The 18,279-nt window shown below is 39.4% G+C and overlaps 1 protein-coding gene across 6 annotated transcripts in view; it reads right to left on the bottom strand.

Moving 5' to 3' along the window:
• The window catches only part of RNF19A (ring finger protein 19A, RBR E3 ubiquitin protein ligase), a 102,547-nt gene that overhangs the window by 8,828 nt on the left and 75,440 nt on the right, over positions 1-18,279 (bottom strand). For 4 of the 6 annotated variants that reach the window (XM_045005129.1, XM_045005130.1, XM_045005128.1 and 1 more), the window contains 5 exons: positions 13,139-13,253; positions 10,044-10,205; positions 8,344-8,557; positions 5,288-5,431; positions 1,792-4,828 (listed from right to left, as the gene is read on the bottom strand). In XM_045005129.1, coding sequence (XP_044861064.1) covers positions 4,138-4,828; positions 5,288-5,431; positions 8,344-8,557; positions 10,044-10,205; positions 13,139-13,253 — 1,326 coding nt within the window. In that variant the 3' untranslated portion in view covers positions 1,792-4,137. Of the gene's footprint in view, positions 1-1,791; positions 4,829-5,287; positions 5,432-8,343; positions 8,558-10,043; positions 10,206-13,138; positions 13,254-18,279 lie in introns of those variants that run through there. The other 2 variants (XM_045005132.1, XM_045005133.1) reach the window with 1 other exon arrangement.

Raw genomic sequence — 18,279 nt, 5'->3', positions numbered from 1 at the left:
GTGCTAGACAACCCCTGAATGGGGTATTGAGATTGGGATGTGTTGGGCTCAGTAATTCACAGCTCTCAAGCTCACAGCAAAAATACCATCAGGCTGGAGGCTGGGACTGAGATGTCAGTGCTGATGTGGAGGTCATAGGGAAGCGGGATTTTTGAATCCTTTGCTTTTTATGCATCAGTTCATAGGGTCTCTGATGGTAGAAGTATTGGGGCCCTATACTGGTTGACTGTCTGTGGATCTTACTCTTAGGGGCAGGTGTATATATACCCAAGCATCAAAGGGTAACCCTAGAGTCTTTCAGGGTGTGTAGGGACTCATCCGTCTTCTGATTGAAGAGATGGAATTCATCGAAGGGGATGTCCTTGATTGAACTTCCTTGGAAAACCCTGAGGCATGGAGCCAGGACTCTGTTTGCATAACAACTGGAGTAGCTATGGCTCAAGAGGAAGTATCAGCCACTTCAATTACAGACTGGAGGGTGGTCCTGGCTATTAGTTTTCCTTCCTCTATCAGAGCTTGGAAATGAGAATGATCCTGCTGTGGGAGACTGTTGGTAAATTCCTCAAACTTAGCATAGTCCAGGAAATCATATTTAGCCAGTAGCACTTGATAATTGGCTCTCCTAAAAACTGTAGGATGAGAAAACCATTTTCCCCAGCAGGTCTAAGTGTTTACCCTCCTTGTCCACAAGAGTTGATCCGTGATGATGTTGCCTGGACCACCAAGAAGTTGGGCATTGGGTGAGAGAATAAGAACTCTGAACCCTTAGTTGGTACATAGTAGCGTCTTTCTGCCTCCAAATATTTCCCCCTCTCATTGAGTGAATCCATACTCTAGTTTAATTTATTTAGTACTCACAAGAAAGTTAGCTGTTTAAGCATATAAATTACTTCAGCCTTGCATAAATGCAGGAAAAATTTGCTACTGCAGAGGGGAACAAATACAATGATCGTAATGAAAAAAATGTTTATTTGTCACCACAAACTAGTCTTCTCAGGTGAGCATAAATTTTGCAGCTGATCTAATTAGAGGTGGTGGTAATTTTTGTGCAACATTTCAAATGTTCCAATTCAGAAACATATTCAAACATGCATAGAACGGTTATTTTAACAGCTTAACCTTTATCTACTTGTAGGAAACACTGAAACAATATCCAAAAATGGAAAAATTCCAGTGAAAGTCACTGGAACAAGAGTTCAAGTAATGCCTAAAGTTTCCTAAAGGTACCATACTGAATTATTTTTTACTTATAAGCATCAAATAAAATGCTGATCCATCCTATATGTGTCCTTGCTATACAATTATCAATTCTCTAATATAGTGGACACTACTAGGAATTCAGTTTCCTTCCAATACACAGCTAAACTCCAATTGTAATATAGCTCAGAGAACATGATCGATGCAGAGTTAATCTTAGAATAAATGAAAGCCAATAACAGATTTACATTCTTTGTTAAATGCAACAAGAAACTCCTGCCTCAAAAAGATTGACTAAAGACAGCCATGTGGTTTTTGCACTTGAATTCATGACCGTGATGTAGAGATTTCATCATAATAGTTCTGAAAATAACTTCCAAGATATGCATATTAACTTCATATTTAGATGAACATCGACAGCTTCACTTTAATCAATCTATCATAGTTCAGTAAATCTTGATGTTCACCAAAATAAGTTATTCTGTACCAATGTACTTAGTTTTAAAACTCAAACTCAAAATGAGGCAAATAAAAGCAGTAATGAAAGAAACAGAAAAGGGACAAGACCAATAACATAGAACAGATATAGAAAAATAAAGTTAACCATTTTATTTAGTATAATCTACAAGTATAAAAGACAATTTACTTCCAATTACTTTGGTGAGGACATCATCGTTATAACTCTAACTCTTGTGGTTTGTTGTTATTACCAGAATCCCCTGAAGAAAATTACTGCTAAAGTACAGTTTGGGAATGGGATGGACACATTTATTCCCTTTGTTGGATGACAATACAGTTTCAGTTTCTCACTATATCATTGACCAACAGACTAAGGGAAAAGATCTAATGAATGTGCTCGTCAGTCAATCGGAAACCTGGTTATCCATAAACATTATCATAAGTACAGCAAACTTGAACAAACTGCTTTCTGAGTGGCTCATAGGGTTTTGTTTCAGGTGGAGGAGGAAGGAGCATGTTTTTGTTTAATTTTCTAAGGGAAAAATGGTAAGTGATCAGCAATCTGAATGGCTAGCTGTCGGCCCATTTGTGTATGTTGGAAAAATAGCATACGTTCCTGTAAAACAATTATGATATTTCTGTCCTCTGAATCAATTTACTTTTCTGCCTACTGAAGTGGCAATGAAGGTCACTACTTTGGCAGGTAAGAAGAAGAAAAAAGCAAGGCCACCTTGCAATAGTATGAAAAAATACTTTGGGTGCCAGAAACCTTCAACTCCCACCAAAGCTGTACCTAAAAAAATGAGTATGAACAAAGGCAATGGGAAAGGAGAGTGCACCACTCCTTGTAGAAAAGAGCCTCAATGAACAGTCACATTCTTATAAGGCCACTTGTGCACTAAACAAAGGACAACTAAAAAGTTATTATGTAGACATTTATTTCAGGTATGCAGTTTACACGCATATTATTGAGCAAAATTGAATTGCAAATATACAAATACCATAACAAGCATTATCAAATAACATAACTGGCACTAGTGTTATAAGCATATTAATGAAGTTGGTGGGGATAAGTCATGGAAGAGGACTGCAGCCCATGGCATTTTTCTTTTTACCATACCAAACTTTTGGTAGCACCATAATGGCAATACTTACAAAGAACACAAGACAGAACATTGTTAACTGTTATTCTGATAGCCACGATTTTTTTTTTTCAGTTTAATGAATTATGCAGCAAAAATTGTAATAGTGCAGGCGCTTTTGCCAACTTCAGCTTGTGTTTAGTTGTGTATCTTCCATAAGCAAATGAAAAAAGAAAAGCCAGTCAGATTTGGAACCCATCTTTTGTACTTGTGCAAGCTCTGCACTGTGCTTTAATTCTGTGACTGAAGATGTTCATGTGTTTTGCAAACAGATGTCATGTAAAAGTTATCCACTAAAGCCTGAGTGAGTCTTTGGTAGGCTAATACTTCATTATTATTATACACATTATCTACCACAGTCATTTTATTTTCTATAAAGTTTTCCTTTATAGTCCAAGGTGGCCAAAGAGGACATTCTGGAAAACATTACAGTAAAATCCTCAAACGACCAGGCACTTAAAACCCAGTCTATTCCAAAGGCACCAAGAATCAAAGGGGCACTGTTCTTCCATTAATGAAAGGTGACTGTATCTGCTTCTCTGCAATGTTTATAAATCAATGGATTCTTACTTTACAGTTTTTATACAGTATATGTAGCCATATCTGATGCATATATAATTGAATTACCTGGACTGTTCTTCATAAGGAAATGTCACTTTTCTACCACATATTAAGTTCCAATTTTCTTTATTTCAGAATTATGCAAAATGCCATAACCTTGCTCAAGGTGTACAAGTATACAAGCACTTCTGAAACAGGCTGCATCCAGCTCTGAATACGTGATTCATTCTAAATGCAAACATTTGAAATTTGTGTCCAGTTATGAGGCAAAATGGTCAGTACAAAGATTTATTACTGACAAAGATTTATTATCACTCAGGTCTCTGCGACACTCATTTCCCCTAACTAGTGTTCACCCAAGAATGGTTTCATTAGTTACTACTGCTGATCTATCACCCACTTATCCCAAGCCCCACATTTTTCAAGTGAACAGTATAGGACAGATTATTCAATTTAGCATTTAACATATTATGAATGAGCCAATTGTTTATCTGACTACACAAGTATATACTTTCAAGCAAAGTTGTGGCAACAATACAAAACAAGATCATATTGTCCTGTTGTAATGCACTTGTTAAAGCCTTCATATACTTCATACAGGTCTGTAACAAGATCCACATGAAGCATTCTGCCTTACTAGGCAGGCATATATAAAATGTAATTGCATCAAAACCTTGCTTCTGCTGGCCACTTGAAACTTACAGAAGTCACATGTAGTTCAACCAGCTTTCAGACAGGGTTCTTTAGTGGTAAATCTATTTTTGCAGCACTTGTAGGTCTAAATTTCAGTCTGAATTGCAGTGTTTAATTCCACAGCATGCTGTGAATGGTTGTTATTTGTTTCTTTCAGTGTTTCACCAAGACCTACACCTACATTAGTTGAAGTTCCATTATTAGCACATTCTTCAGCAATATAACTCAGCTGTGGAACTTCAGTGCTTGGGGCAGGTGGAGCAAGCACAGGAATTGCACTATGGTGTGGAGAGTTTTCCAAACGGTCATTTTCTACCTCAGGGAGAACACTAACTGTAGTAAAGCGAGAATGATAATCATTGGAACCATGGCTACATGAGGTTTTCATACTTTCCATATCTGAGCAACTAAACTCAGAAAAATGACTTGAGTGGGAATCTGCTACAGATGGGATACTGTCACTTAGAGAGGGAGAGTCAAATTCACTGGAGTTTGTGCTTTGTTGCTCCAACAACTGAGCATCCATGTCCTCTCTGGTCTCATTTATCTTCATGCTACTCTTTTTTCTCAGTTTACCTTTACATTTTTTTCCTGCTGTCGTTTCTTTGGACCACTTGGTGGCACTAGATTTACTTTCTGGCAAGCAGGCCGATGAACAACCAGCATTACTGCGACCTGGAGCACTGCCATCATCAACACTACTGCTTCCACTATTGTGTCTGAATTTAGCTGGCTTCGATTCAATATCAACTTGCACCTCCATACTGTTGCCTTCCCTAGAACATGAAATAAATGGTCAAAGGATCCATCTTTAAGACAACTTACAAACAATTTCATCCTCAAAGCAAAACATGCCCTTGCCTGTTTTCTATGTGCATGACAAGAAATTGCAATATTCAAGGTTAAACGAATCATTGTATACATTTTAAAGTTTTTTTTTAAATCAAAATGAATTAAAAGGAAACAAAATCTGGGATAAAACTATTTACTGTGCTACCATGACAGTATTCCCATTGGAAACTTAGTCACCCAATTATTTATCATTAGCCTGGCAGCAACCAACACTTGCATATTGTAAACTGTGGTGTGTAAGATGCATATATATGCATAATCCTGAAGGTAAATCTTGTAGATGGAATCCCTTATCAAGATAAGTCATTTGGCCTAGTACACTGGCAATATCCTTTATCAACTAGATTCATGAGTCTTCTCTGTTTTCATCATATTGTTCTTACCTGTCTAATGGGATGTAGGAATTCAGAATGGATCCTGCCATTGCTTTGGTACTGGCATTGTCACTAACTGTTCCCAAGCTAACTGTGCCAGATTCTCCACTCAGACTGTATCGTTCTTTCTGCACATCTGCTTGAACTTCCAGCCTTGGAGAGATTTAAACAAATAAAAGAAAATTTCAAAAGTTACCTTCATAATATTCGCAAAAAGAACAGGAGTACTTGGGCACCTTAGAGACTAACAAATTGATCTGAGCATAAGCTTTCGTGAGCTACAGCTCACTTCATCGGCTGCATAGAACGGAACATATAGTGAGGAGCTATATATACATACAGAGAACATGAAAAGGTGGGAGTTGCCCAACCAACTCTAAGAGGCTAATTAATTAAGATGAACTATTGTCAGCAAAAAACCTTTTGTAGTGATAATCAAGATAGACCATTTAAGACAGTTTAACAAGAAGCCGTGAGGATACTTAACATGGGGAAATAGATTCAAGGTGTGTAATGGCTCAGCCATTCCCAGTCTCTATTTAAGCCTAAATTGATTGCATCTAGTTTGCATATCAATTCAAGTTTGGCAGTTTCTCGTTGGAGTCTGTTTTTGAAGCTTTTCTGTTGCAAAATTGGCACCTTTAAATCTGTTACTGAATGGCCAGAGAGGTTGAAGTGTTCTCCTACTGGTTTTTTAATGTTATGATTCCTGATGTCAGATTTGTGTCCATTCATAATATTATTACCATAATTGAAATACCGAGGTTAAGAGTCAGTGTCTCATCTTGTAAAGTTATCCACCATGTGACGAGTGTCTCCCCAACAATGAAAGATACCTATTTACTGAAATGGTCACTTCTCTTTTGCTCTATCAGTCACAAATGCTGTCTCTTCAATTCAGGAAAATGAGACTCATCGTAAACTAAAAATGAACCGCCTACTAAAAGAAAATGTTGCAGGCCAACCAGGAAAACTGAGCATTATGAGAGACTTCCAGACTAAGGTATGATCCTTTTGCAGACACTTCCAACATCTAGTAACCAAGAGATAACTATCACAAATTAAGAAGTGCAAAGAACGTTTATGCCTGCAAAAATCTAACTTCAGGCCATTACATTTCCCATCTTCCTCCTGCAATAGAAGATATTGCTAATCAAGGAATGCTTTCTGTGATAGTGATGTTATGTATGAACCATCAGAGGAGAATTATAGAAACCAGACGACCCAAATTCAGGTGTGAGCAAGTATGTAAAGAAAAAAAATCAGTTTAAAATACAGTTGAGATTTTTTAACTATTGTCTACTGGAAGCAGAGAGATTTGTTATTTTTTCTTTTTAAAAAGCACTTCTCTTCCCTGTAAAGGAAAAGATCATCGTACAAGGCCAAGTACCTCTGCTTGAAACCTTTTCTCTCTAGAATGTATACAGTGTCAAAACATAGATTTCTATCCTGTCCTTACCAATTCAACATAGCCTGAATATCTGAATTGTTTAAACCAAAAAATGGTTTTAAAGAAACAAGGTGAACTCTACCCTCACTGCTAGATTTTGACAATTCTCCCAAGAGATGTTTTACTGTCTCTGGGGTGGAGAATGGAGCATGGCCAACAAAGCAGCTAAGTGCTTCAGATTACTCAGAAGTGATTCCTCTGGAGTTAAATAGTGGCATTTTGGGTCTCAGATGAAGTCTCCAGAGTCCTTCTTGGCAAAAGGAAGGTAACTGTGATGTGAGGACATAATGGTAAGGGCATCTGGGATATGGTATGAAGGTGAAACAGCCAATGATTATATAATAGCATCACACTGTTATCAGTAAAAGAAAAGTTTTTGTTTTCTTATACAGACATATGGAGATTATGTGAAGGTAGAGTGGGCGCTATAATATCGTTAATGCTACATATTTGGGGTGATTATAGTATTTATAAATGGCAAAGCCCCGACCCTACATATTTGGAGTCTGGGAAACTTTCTATTGACTTTGGTGTGTGTAAATATGGCCCATAATGAACAATAATTAGATTAAACGTTAAGAATTTGTTTTATAACCTGGGTTACAAAAAACTAGATTGCCGGAAAATAATACTGCACCTTGGACTGCTTCAGCATATGGAATTTATCCTCCTGTGTGAGGCAAAGATTTCACAATCCACTTGTGATTTCAGAACCCAAGAGGGTAAGCTATATAACACAGCAGTTCACTATAGTTGCCATTTCCACATTCAGTCCTGTCAGAAAAATCCTCTCAATCTCACCCTTTTATTCACACACTAAAACTAGTTTGACTTAAAACAAAGTGTTGGTGTCATTTACTCCTTACTGAAGTCCACTGTTCAGTTTTTCTGCCTTTTTTAAAAAGAGAGTTAATTCTGAAGAGTAGCTGGCAGGCATCTTCAGTATGTGTGTTCATTAATGCTCTGTTAAGCAGTGATAGCTCTGACTATAGATTGTCTGCAGCATGGATATTATACAAATCCCTCTGATTCCACTGAGATTTTGCATACTAACATTTAAAGTGATTAAGTGAACAAAGTGTTAATGCAAAATATTCTTGCTCTATAAAATATTGGTAAAATAAATTGCATCACAATGCTCGTTATTCATTAGTGTATAGTGCCCCTCGATGTGCTATGTACTTCACAGGAAACAGAAGCAGTCCCTGGGCCCCAGAGCACTTACAATGAAGTGAGGACAAATACAACTGTGCAGTTACTCAGTTTAGGAATGTGCACATCATTCTTATTTTGAATGGATACTTAAAATACTCATCATAAAATGAGACAGATGCTGATAAGTTTTTCATTGGGTATTTTAAATGTGGGTTAGTGCAAACAATTATAGTCAGTGGACTCACCTGTCAAGGAACAGACATATTAAGGATATTTAAAATTGTGACATCATGGTTACAGGTAGATTATGAGAAACGACAATTAATTAACTTTACTCCAGCTTATTTTAAACATGAAATGATCTGAATATCAAGAAGAGTCACACTCCTCCCCCTCCCCCACATACACTCTCCTCAGATTTAAAGCTAGATACCAGAACAGCAGAAAGCGTGTGTCTTACCTGTTAAAACAGCTGACCATTGCACTTCCTGACAGACTCCCTGTTATACTAGCTCCAGCTAGTGCCATGGTGCTAGCAGTTTCACTCAGGTTGTCCCGAATGGCTCCTATTCTATCCATGTGGCTACCACTTGCACTCAGGCTTCCAGTCAATCCTCCAACACTTCCTTCTCCTATACTAGGGTTATGATGTGCCTCTGCTACTGAAGTGGTATCTAGATAAAAATGTAACAGAGTTAAAACTTTCTATTTCCTTTGAATTTCAAACCTGTCTTAAATGTGGATAAGAAAATTGCTTCTGGAATAACATCAGAAGGAACCAGAGAAAGAATCTAGACAATTTGTGAAAACACACTCTATTCACTATGTGAAGATTACAATACGAAGTAAAACAGGCTCTCAGTTGGGACTGCCAGAGTGGCTGTGGCTGAAACCACACATTTGTTTGATAAGTTGCTGAAAGGCTTTAAAATACCCGATGCTACATAGGAATGGTAACCTGAAGCCACCTTACATGTAGGAACTCTCCAGCAGGGAGTCTTGCTGTTTGTTAAAAAACAGATCTATAAAATTCCAGAAAGCAGCAGAACAACATCTGACAGGATTTGTTTTTCCCTATTAGGCTATGTCTACATTATAGACCTTACAGCAGCACAGCTGTACCTCTGTAAGGTTTCCCATGTAGCTGCTCTTTGATGGCATAATTAAACTACCCCCAACGAGCAGCATTAGCTATGTTGGCAGAAAAGCCTCTCCTGCTGACATAGCGCTGTGCACACCAGCACTTTTGTCAGCGAAATTTATGTTGGTTGGGGTGTGTTTTTTCACACCCCTGACCGACAAAAGTTTTACTGACAAAAGGGGTAGTATAGACAAAGCCTTAGAGATGAAGAGATGAAAACTCCTGCTCCTTTCAGCCTGGGGGAGGACATACCCAGAAGTAAGCACTTGATTAGAACAAGTGAGAAAAGCTTTTTGCATCACTTCTTTGAATTTGCACTATGGGAACTAACTCTTCGAGAAGGGATACAAGCCTTTGTTCTCTCTCAACTGGGTCTAACACAAGCTATGGACTTGTGTCCAGTGATTACCAAATGCCCCAGTGATTACCAAGAGGCTCCATTCAAGTGTCCACTCACACAGATCTACGATCAGGGCCTAAGAAAATAAAATGTGCTTGTTTTGACTAGAACTCTCACTGTTAAATTGTTATTTCTGAGGGAGCGAATGGTACAAAGGGAATGGTAATGCAATAGAATGCTTTTCACCTCTAAGTCACCCATTTGCATTCAGCTTAGATCAAGCCGTGACCCTCTGATGGCTCTTTGGTGATCTTTTTCACTTAATGCACTATTGGAAGGCACTCGGGTATTACAGTGATGAGGGTTGTTTAACAACCGATATAGAACAGAACATAAGACATAAGTGTAGTGGGCTCAGTCCACGTCCCAGTAGGCAGGCACCTGTATTACAAAAAACACCATGGCATGGAAACAACTACCCTCATTGCTGGAGATGGGTCCTTTAATATGCAGTTTAGGCACATAGGTAAGGCAGCATTAGGCAACTCGCATTGTTTTTACCTGCACCGTAGCTCTTCTGCAAAGAAAGATCTTCAGTGTCCTAGGCTTTCGAATGTGGCAACTATTACAAAACACTACATTTACAGAAAAAATAAAATAAAATACTGAATTTTCTTACCTACTGCTGCATTTGTTCCACCAACATTTATATCATTTTCATCATCAAATTCTATCCTGACACCCTTTCCATTGCCTGCAGACACCCCACAGCCTCCACTGCGACAGAGGGAGATAGGAACAACTCCATACACATAAGCCAACATAATAGGAACACCAATACCTACAAAGGAAAATATAAAGTTTTTCATTCAATATTATTTGCTTCAGCATCTTTTATAAAACTATCCCAGGTTCTGTAACTATATTATTTAATAATGCACAGTTAAAATAAATCTATAGAAGAGGAGAAAGTAATTAAGAAAAGATTTGGTTTTCAGGTGAGATTTGAGAACAGATGGCAAATCACTAAGGTGGAGTGAAACTGGAAAACTGTTCCAGATAGCAAAAGAGGAGGGAACTGGAACGGTGTCGACCCACATGCCCTGTTATAGCCTCGGCTGCAAGCACAAGGGGGACGCAGGGCACGCATGTGGATCAACAGGCACTGCTATGAAAACCTTCCGACTCCAGCGCATGGCACGCATGCGCACTACCCATTTGGGATCATCACACAAAAAGGTTCTCCTACCAACAATGGGAGACCAAGACAAGTATAGTACTGGACAAGCAGACATATACACTATGCCCACTACAAATATATATTACATTTATTGGATTTAATAAGCTTTGTCAAAAAGTATTAACAACTTTTCTGACATGAAAGCATGGAATTATTTCAAATATCTTTAAAACCAGAAATGCCCACTACTGCCAATGTAATTAAGGGCTCGATCCTGGTCCTACTGAAGTTAGAGAAAGCTTTGCTACTGACTTCAATGGAGGTAAGATCAGCCATTAAGAAAGTGTCATTGTGGGGTTTATGTATCTCAGTTTACAAACGAAAAGAGAAAACTGATGAGCAAAGCCAGTGAAAAGTGTAGTAAAAAGGCAGTCTGGGCTAGGCTGCACACTCACACACACAGAGCATCATTTCCCACGCATTGTGGGAGCTAATCATTTGGCTCAGGCTCTCTAACACTATGCACTAGACAGTTCTTCTGCTTTGCTGATGGAAGCCTGTGAAGTTGTAATAAAATGTCAGGCTGTGCCAGGCCAAACTGACCCAAATGGAGCAAACCAGCTGCAATACAGGTTCAGTTCAGACGTTCTTCAGTCTGCCCTAAAAGCAAGGTCAATTGGTTCCAATTACCTGGTGCAGCAGGCCCTAAGAGGCAACCAAAAGTAAAAGGAGTGGGGAAAAAACCTGCACTTACCTCTGTGAAGGAGTAATAAAGAGCTGTAACGCATGAGTGAAGCGCAAGCCAATGGATGCCCATGTAGAAAAAAAGATTTCCCCCCCCTCCTAACTGCTAGCCCTGCAAACCTGTATTGGGATCTGAGAGACACACTGGGTTCTTTTTTCCCCTTTACAGCCAAAGGTACCATTGATTGTATTAATTATGATTATTAATGTTTATTTACAGTAGTGCCTAAGGGCCAATCAAGACTGGGGCCCCATTGCGCTAGGCACTGCACAAACACAGAGTAGATAGTCCCTGCCCTGAAGAGTTTACAATCTAAACAGACAAGACAGGTACAGGATAGGGGGAAGGGGTAGAACATACAAGCAGAGTGAACATGATGTCAGAAACAGCATTCCATGATATTTTTTGTTTTGTTTTGTTTGTTGGATGGGTTTACTTAGGGGAGTAGGCTAGATGGAAAGAGAAGGGAAGGGAAGTGAAATGGACAGAGCGAGGGAGAAGACGGTAAGAGGACAGGTATGGAGTGAGGCTGGGATGAAGAGACTGTGGCAGACGTAGAGGGAGGGTTGGAGCAGAAAGCCGATCAGCAAAAGGCAGAGGAAGTCCATACAGAACTGACAAGAGATGGTTCTGTCCAGATGTTCCTGCTTTGGCTGCTTCTGCTCCTACTGGCTGGTGTTTCCAGCTGGCTCCTCTCTGCAGTTTCCCCTCCCTCAAGCTGTGGGGTGGGAGCGTAATAAGGCAGCAGCCAGGTCCCAGCACCCACAGAATGTAAGGGGTGTCTGTCCTACACAGCTCTGGGTCAGGAATGTATTGAGGGTGGCACCAGCTGCAACCCTACTTTTCTTCAATGCAAACCTCAGTGACACCTACAGAAAGGATGCGAGAGAAGGAAAGAACCCAGTTTGTCTCCCAAAGACCAAATTTGAGCTTGTGGTGTCAGATATTAAAGAATTATTTTAAAAATTTAAACATTTTCCAAATTGAGTAAATTTGCTTTGGAATCACTGACACATAAGAACCCCAGGGTGCCATTTTTAGAGTACCTCTTTAAAGCAGTTTTAAATTACTTTATATACTCGTTCATTAGCCCATTCGTTTATAACCCGGCCCCTCCAAGATCGATAGGTAAAAATAGCAATAGTATGACCCTTTCATAAGCCGACCCTATATTTCAGGGGTTGGTAAACTTTGGCTCCTGGCCCGTTAGGGTAAGCCACTAGCGGGCCTGGATGTTTTGCTTACCGGAGTGTCTGCAGGCATGGAGCCCCTCAGCTCCCTGTGGCCGTGGTTCGCAGCTCCCATTGGCTGGGAATGGCAAACCACAGCCACAGGGAGCTGAGGGGCTCCATGCCTGCAGACACTCCAGGTATACAAAATGACAATGTATTAGATATCCAATTCAATGATTCCATAGAGTTTAAAATCATCAAATTTTGGTGTAGACCTGTTTATAAGCCGACCCCTGCTCTTTGATGCGTCATTTTTTTACAAAAAATATTTGGCTTATGAACGAGTATATACGGTATATTTTCTTTTTAAAGAAAAAAATTTGATGGTGAAAAACTGAAAACAGCTTCAATATGAAAATAATGAGATTAAAGAAGTGTTTTACAATTTTTCATTTAGATGCAGCATCTCTAAAGTCTAGACACTAAATTGCACTGGAGCAGAGACCACAGTGTAATCTGGGGCAAGTCACGTTTTTATCCCTCCATTTCCCCATCTGTAAAAATGGAGCTAATATCTCCTAATTCACTGAGTGTGATTTATTAATGAGTGTCTGTAAAGTCTTCTCAAATGCTTGGTTGCAAGGTACTACTCTCATGCAGTGGCGGTATTTGCTTACCTACAGTTACTGCAGCTACAACTGGAGAAACTATTACAGACAAGGTTACACCACCTGCAATAGCCAAGTTTCGTTTGTGTTTCGAAATGTCTTTGCCTTCATATCGATTGTGAATCTTGAGGGAAGAAGAAAGAAGAGGGTTTCAGGATACATTGCACATAACATAATGTAAATAGTCTTGGCTCTGTTCTGCTACAGAGCAGTCTGTTGTGTGCTCTCAGCTAGAGACTATACACTATTAATTTAAATCCTTATATACTCCTTAAAAGTTAGCCTCTCAAAGAGGGACATTAAATAATACATCTTTCTTAGTGATTTTATATTAATTTATACAATTTAAAAAAAGAAAGCATAAGTATTAGAAGTTCCTATAATCCCCATGTGTGACATTCCACAGAGTACAATCCGGATGGATGAACAGTTGTGTCCCCTCAAGTCTCCAACCTGGGGTGTCTTTTACACTGCTTCCCTGTGAGAGCAACCACTTCTGGTCTGCCCACACACAGCTTCTAGCCTGTAAATCACTCCCAGCTATACTCTATGAGTGTTATAGTTAGTCACCAATGAATTACGCGGCAGCAACACCAGCAAACTCCCAGTCCCACACTTTCCCCGCAAAATGTGCGTCTGGTACTGCCAAACGCCCTCCTGGATAATATAAGCTCATATAAAACCCATCATTTCATTAATAGAAAATATGCACCAATCTTGTTATCCATTCTGAAGTTTCCCCAAACTCTTCAGTTCAAACAAACACTGGTTTAGATAAAACAATGAAAAAAGTTTATTTACTACAGAAAGATTTTAAGTGATTACAAGTAATGAGGCATAAAAGTCAGAATTGGTTACACTGAAATAAAAAAGGTAAAATGCAACTAATACCTTACTTAACAAGGTAAGTGAATTCAAAGCAAAGGTCTCTCACCACACTGTAGCAGTCTTACAGGCTGAATCTTTCAGCCAAAATTCCACGCCCCCCAGGCCAATGACGCTTCCTTTATCCTTCAAGTGCTGTCGATGTCATGAGTAGAGATGAAGGGAGAAATGATTTGGGGCTTCTGTTCCCCATTCTTGATACACTGCTTAGAAAATCACCATCTCCAGTTTAGGTTCAGGAGACAGAAATTCCGTGGGATGGGAACTTCCAGATGTTTGGGGTTTTTTTGGCTAAGATGTAAATTCCTTGGCCACATGCTTTTTCCTGCCAAAGAATTGCCTCTTATCCTTTAGGGGGGATAGATAACTCAGAGGTTTGAGCATTGGCCTGCTAAACCCAGGGTTATGAGTTCAATCCTTCAGGAGGCCACTTAGGGATCTGGGGCAAAATCAGTACTTGGTCCTGCTTATGAAGGCAGGGGGCTGGACTCAATGACCTTTCATGGTCCCTTCCAGTTCTATGAAATAGGTATATCTCCATATATTATTATTATTTATATTATAGGTGATAGTCTATTTGATTTTGTTGATACCTGGCTGAGGCATCAGTTTGCCTTTTGTTTTTGAGGAACTGGTTTGTGCTGGCTTCTCTAAACTTGGAATATGTCTCAGTAACTTCATATAGTAGAATCTTCTAACTTTACATACAATTTTGCCACACATTTTACAAGGACACTAATGATCAGCAAATTATGAGTTTTCAAATGATATCTCAAGGCATACTTTGTACAAAATGTATCATAGTTTTATAAAAGGGGTGAACATATGGGTACAGACGGTCATATCCCCTTCCTTACAAAGCTGCAGGAGGGTTAGCCACTGGATGACCCATGGCCAGTAGGTCAGGGCCCTCTTTCCCGGACAGGACATCTATCACCATATTTTCTTTTCGGTTTATCTGCACAATTTCCATATCAAACTCAAAGTATGAGGCTCCAGCGTAGAAGCTTGGAATTTGAGGTTTTAGTTCCGTTTAGCCAGATCAATGGTGAATGATCTCTTAAGACCTGAACTTTCTGCTCAAAAGGTAGGGCTTCAGTTGCTTAACTGCCCACACCATAGCATAGCATTCCTTTTCTGTGACAGAATAGTTAGGGTCAACTTTTTACCTAAGGCGGCAATTGGGGGCTTCTTGTTATTCTCCTGTTTGCATTAGCATTGCACCCAGACCAATGTCTGATGCATCTGTACACAGTTAAAACATTTTGTCAAAATTAGGGCTAGCTGGGACAGGCTTTGCAGACAAGATTTTCTTTATTTTTTCAGGCATGATTTTATCCCAAACAACTCTATTTGGCCGGGTCTTTTTACATAAATCTGTGATTGGAGTTACAATGTCAATGAACCCATGCATACACCTTCTGTGATAGTTTACCAGACCGATGAAAGATTGTTTTTGGTTCGGGGTACAGGCCAATTTAAAATGGCTTCAACTTTCAAAGAATATGGGGATATTTGACATTACCCTCACTTCCCCACAACCCAGTGTCCTAAACAAAGGACACTGGCTGCTTGAATTTTACATTAGAGGCTTTTATGGTTAGGCCTGCTTCCTCAAGTTTTGACAGCTCAATTCCCAAGTGTTCTTTTTGATCACCCCAAGTGTCACTAAACACTGCAATGTCATCCACATATGCTCTTGCAAAGTTCTGTAAATCATTTAACACTTTGTTGACCAGCCTCCAGAACATGGCCCCAGCATTAATTAAACCAAACAGTAACATTGAGAATTCAGAATCTATATCAGTGATGAAAGCAAGTTTTTTCTGTGCATCCTCATCCAAAGGGATATTCACTATGACTCATGCCAATACTCCTTTTAAGATTTCTAAATTTCACCCTACACACTTCAGGGGTGATTTGAAACCTTTGTAAAACAGATTCTTTAAATTAAGAATACATTACAGCTTCCTGAACTGGCAGTTCATTAAATACATTCAAAAATTTACCAGACAGTTATGCAATCAGTGTGGGGATTTTCTTGTCCTCAAGAATCTTATGAATTTCACATAGATTTTCAAAAGTAGTGAAGTATTCCTCAGTGCAGTCTGTCTTTCTGTATGTAGGACACAGCCGGTCCCAGCCGTCGATTCCTCGAGTGATGGGAGATGTTGGTGACTCTGGGATCTTCTCACGCTTTTCTATCAGCTCCAGATTATATTTCCTCTCCTTCTCCTCAGCTTCTTGTCTCAGCTCCCTGGCTTGCTTATGGGGTTCAGCTTCCTGTTCCTTCAGTTCCATGGCTCTTCTATGGGTGGCTTCTTCAGCTTCCCATGCAGCAGCTGCTTCTTTCAGTCTCATCTCTGCTTTCCACATTTGGTACTACGTTCTCTCTCTCCTTCTGCTGCCTCCACTCTGGCCAGCTCCAACTTTTTAATTGTTTCACTTTTGCTCATTTTTATACTTACCCATTTCCATTTCCCTTACCTGAAATAAGGAAACAGAAAACAACAAACTATCCCTCCTTGAACTGTTTCCAGCTACCACACTTGAGACTAACTTAAAATTGCTGTACCAGTGCTTAAAATGTAAACTTCACTCAAAACAACAAGCTGTGCATATATTCTGCTCCTTGCTGCGCCACTGAGGTAATCCCTAGGATACAATCTGGACTGATAGACAGCTGTGTCCCCTCAATTCTCTAACCTGGGGTGCCTTTTACACTGCTTCGCTGTGAGAGCAACTACTCCTGGTTTGCCCACACACAGCCACTAGCATGTAAATCACTCTCAGCTATACTGTATGAGTGCTATAACCAGCCACTCATCAATTATACTGCACGGCAACACAGCAAACTCCTGTCCCAGACTCCCCCCCAGAAATGTGTGTCTTCTACAGCCCAGCACCCTTCTGGACAACACAAGCTCACATAAAGTCCATCATTTAATTAAAAGAAAATTATTAGGGCTGTCAAGCAATTAAAATAATTAATTGCAATTAATTGCATTATTAAACAATAAGAGAATACCATTTATTTAAATATTTTTGGATGTTTTCTACATTTTCAAATATATTGATTTCAATAACAACACAGAATACAAAGTGTACAGCATTCACTTTATATTTATTTTTATACAAATATTTACACTGTAAAAAAACAAAAGAAATAGTATTTCAATTCACCTAAGTACTGTAGTGCAATCTGTTTATCATGAAAGTTGAACTTACAAATGTAGAATTATGTACAAAAATACTTCCATTCAAAAATAAAACAATGTAAAACTTTAGAGCCTACAAGTCCACTCAGTCCTATTTCTTGTTCAGCCAATCACTCAGACAAACAAGTTTGTTTACATTTGCAGGAGATAATATTGCCTGCTTCTTGTTTACAATGTCACCTGAAAGTGAGAACATGCGTTCCCATGGCACTGTTGTAGCTGGCGTCTCAACATATTTACATGCCAGATACGGTAAAGATTCATATGTACTTTCATGCTTCAACCACCATTCCAGAGGACGTGTCCATGCTGATAAAGGGTTCTGCTAAGGATCCAAAGCACTGCAGATCCACAGATGTTCATTTTCCTCATCTTAGTCAGATGCCACAAACAGAAGGTTGATTTTCTTTTTTGGTGATTCAGGTTCTGTAGTTTCCGTATTGGAGTGTTGTTCTTTTAAGGCTTCTGAAAGCATGCTCCACACCTCCTCCCTCTCAGATTTTGGAAGGCACTTCAGATTCTTAAACCTTGGGTCTAGTGTTGTAGCTATCTTTAGAAATCTCACATTGGTACTTTCTTTGTGTTTTGTCAAATCTGCAGTGAAAGTGTCCTTAAAACGAACAACATGCGCTGGGTCATCATCCGAGACTGCTAAAACATGAAGTAAATGGCAGAATGCGGGTAAAACAGATCAGGAGACAAACAATTCTCCCCCCCGAGGAGTTCAGTTACAAATTTAATTAATGCATTATTTTAATGAGCATCATCAGCATAGAAGCATGTCTTCTGGAATGGTGGCCGAAGCATGAAGGGGCATATGAATGTTTAGCATATCCTGTATGTAAAGACCTTGCAATGCCGGCTACAAAAGTGCCATGCAAACATCTGTTCTCACTGTCAGGTGACACGGTAAATAAGAAGTGGGCAGCATTACCGCCTGCAAATGTAAACAAACTTGTTTGTCTTAGTGATTGGCTGAACAAGAAGTAGGACTGAGTGGACCTGTAGGCGCTAAAGTTTTACATTATTTTGTTTTTGAGTGCAGTT

The sequence above is a fragment of the Mauremys mutica genome, chromosome 2 (assembly GCF_020497125.1).
Source record: "Mauremys mutica isolate MM-2020 ecotype Southern chromosome 2, ASM2049712v1, whole genome shotgun sequence".
NCBI lineage: Eukaryota > Metazoa > Chordata > Testudines > Geoemydidae > Mauremys > Mauremys mutica.
The sequence above is the reverse complement of the archived record's forward strand: the minus strand, read 5'-3'. Positions and strand labels throughout refer to the sequence as shown.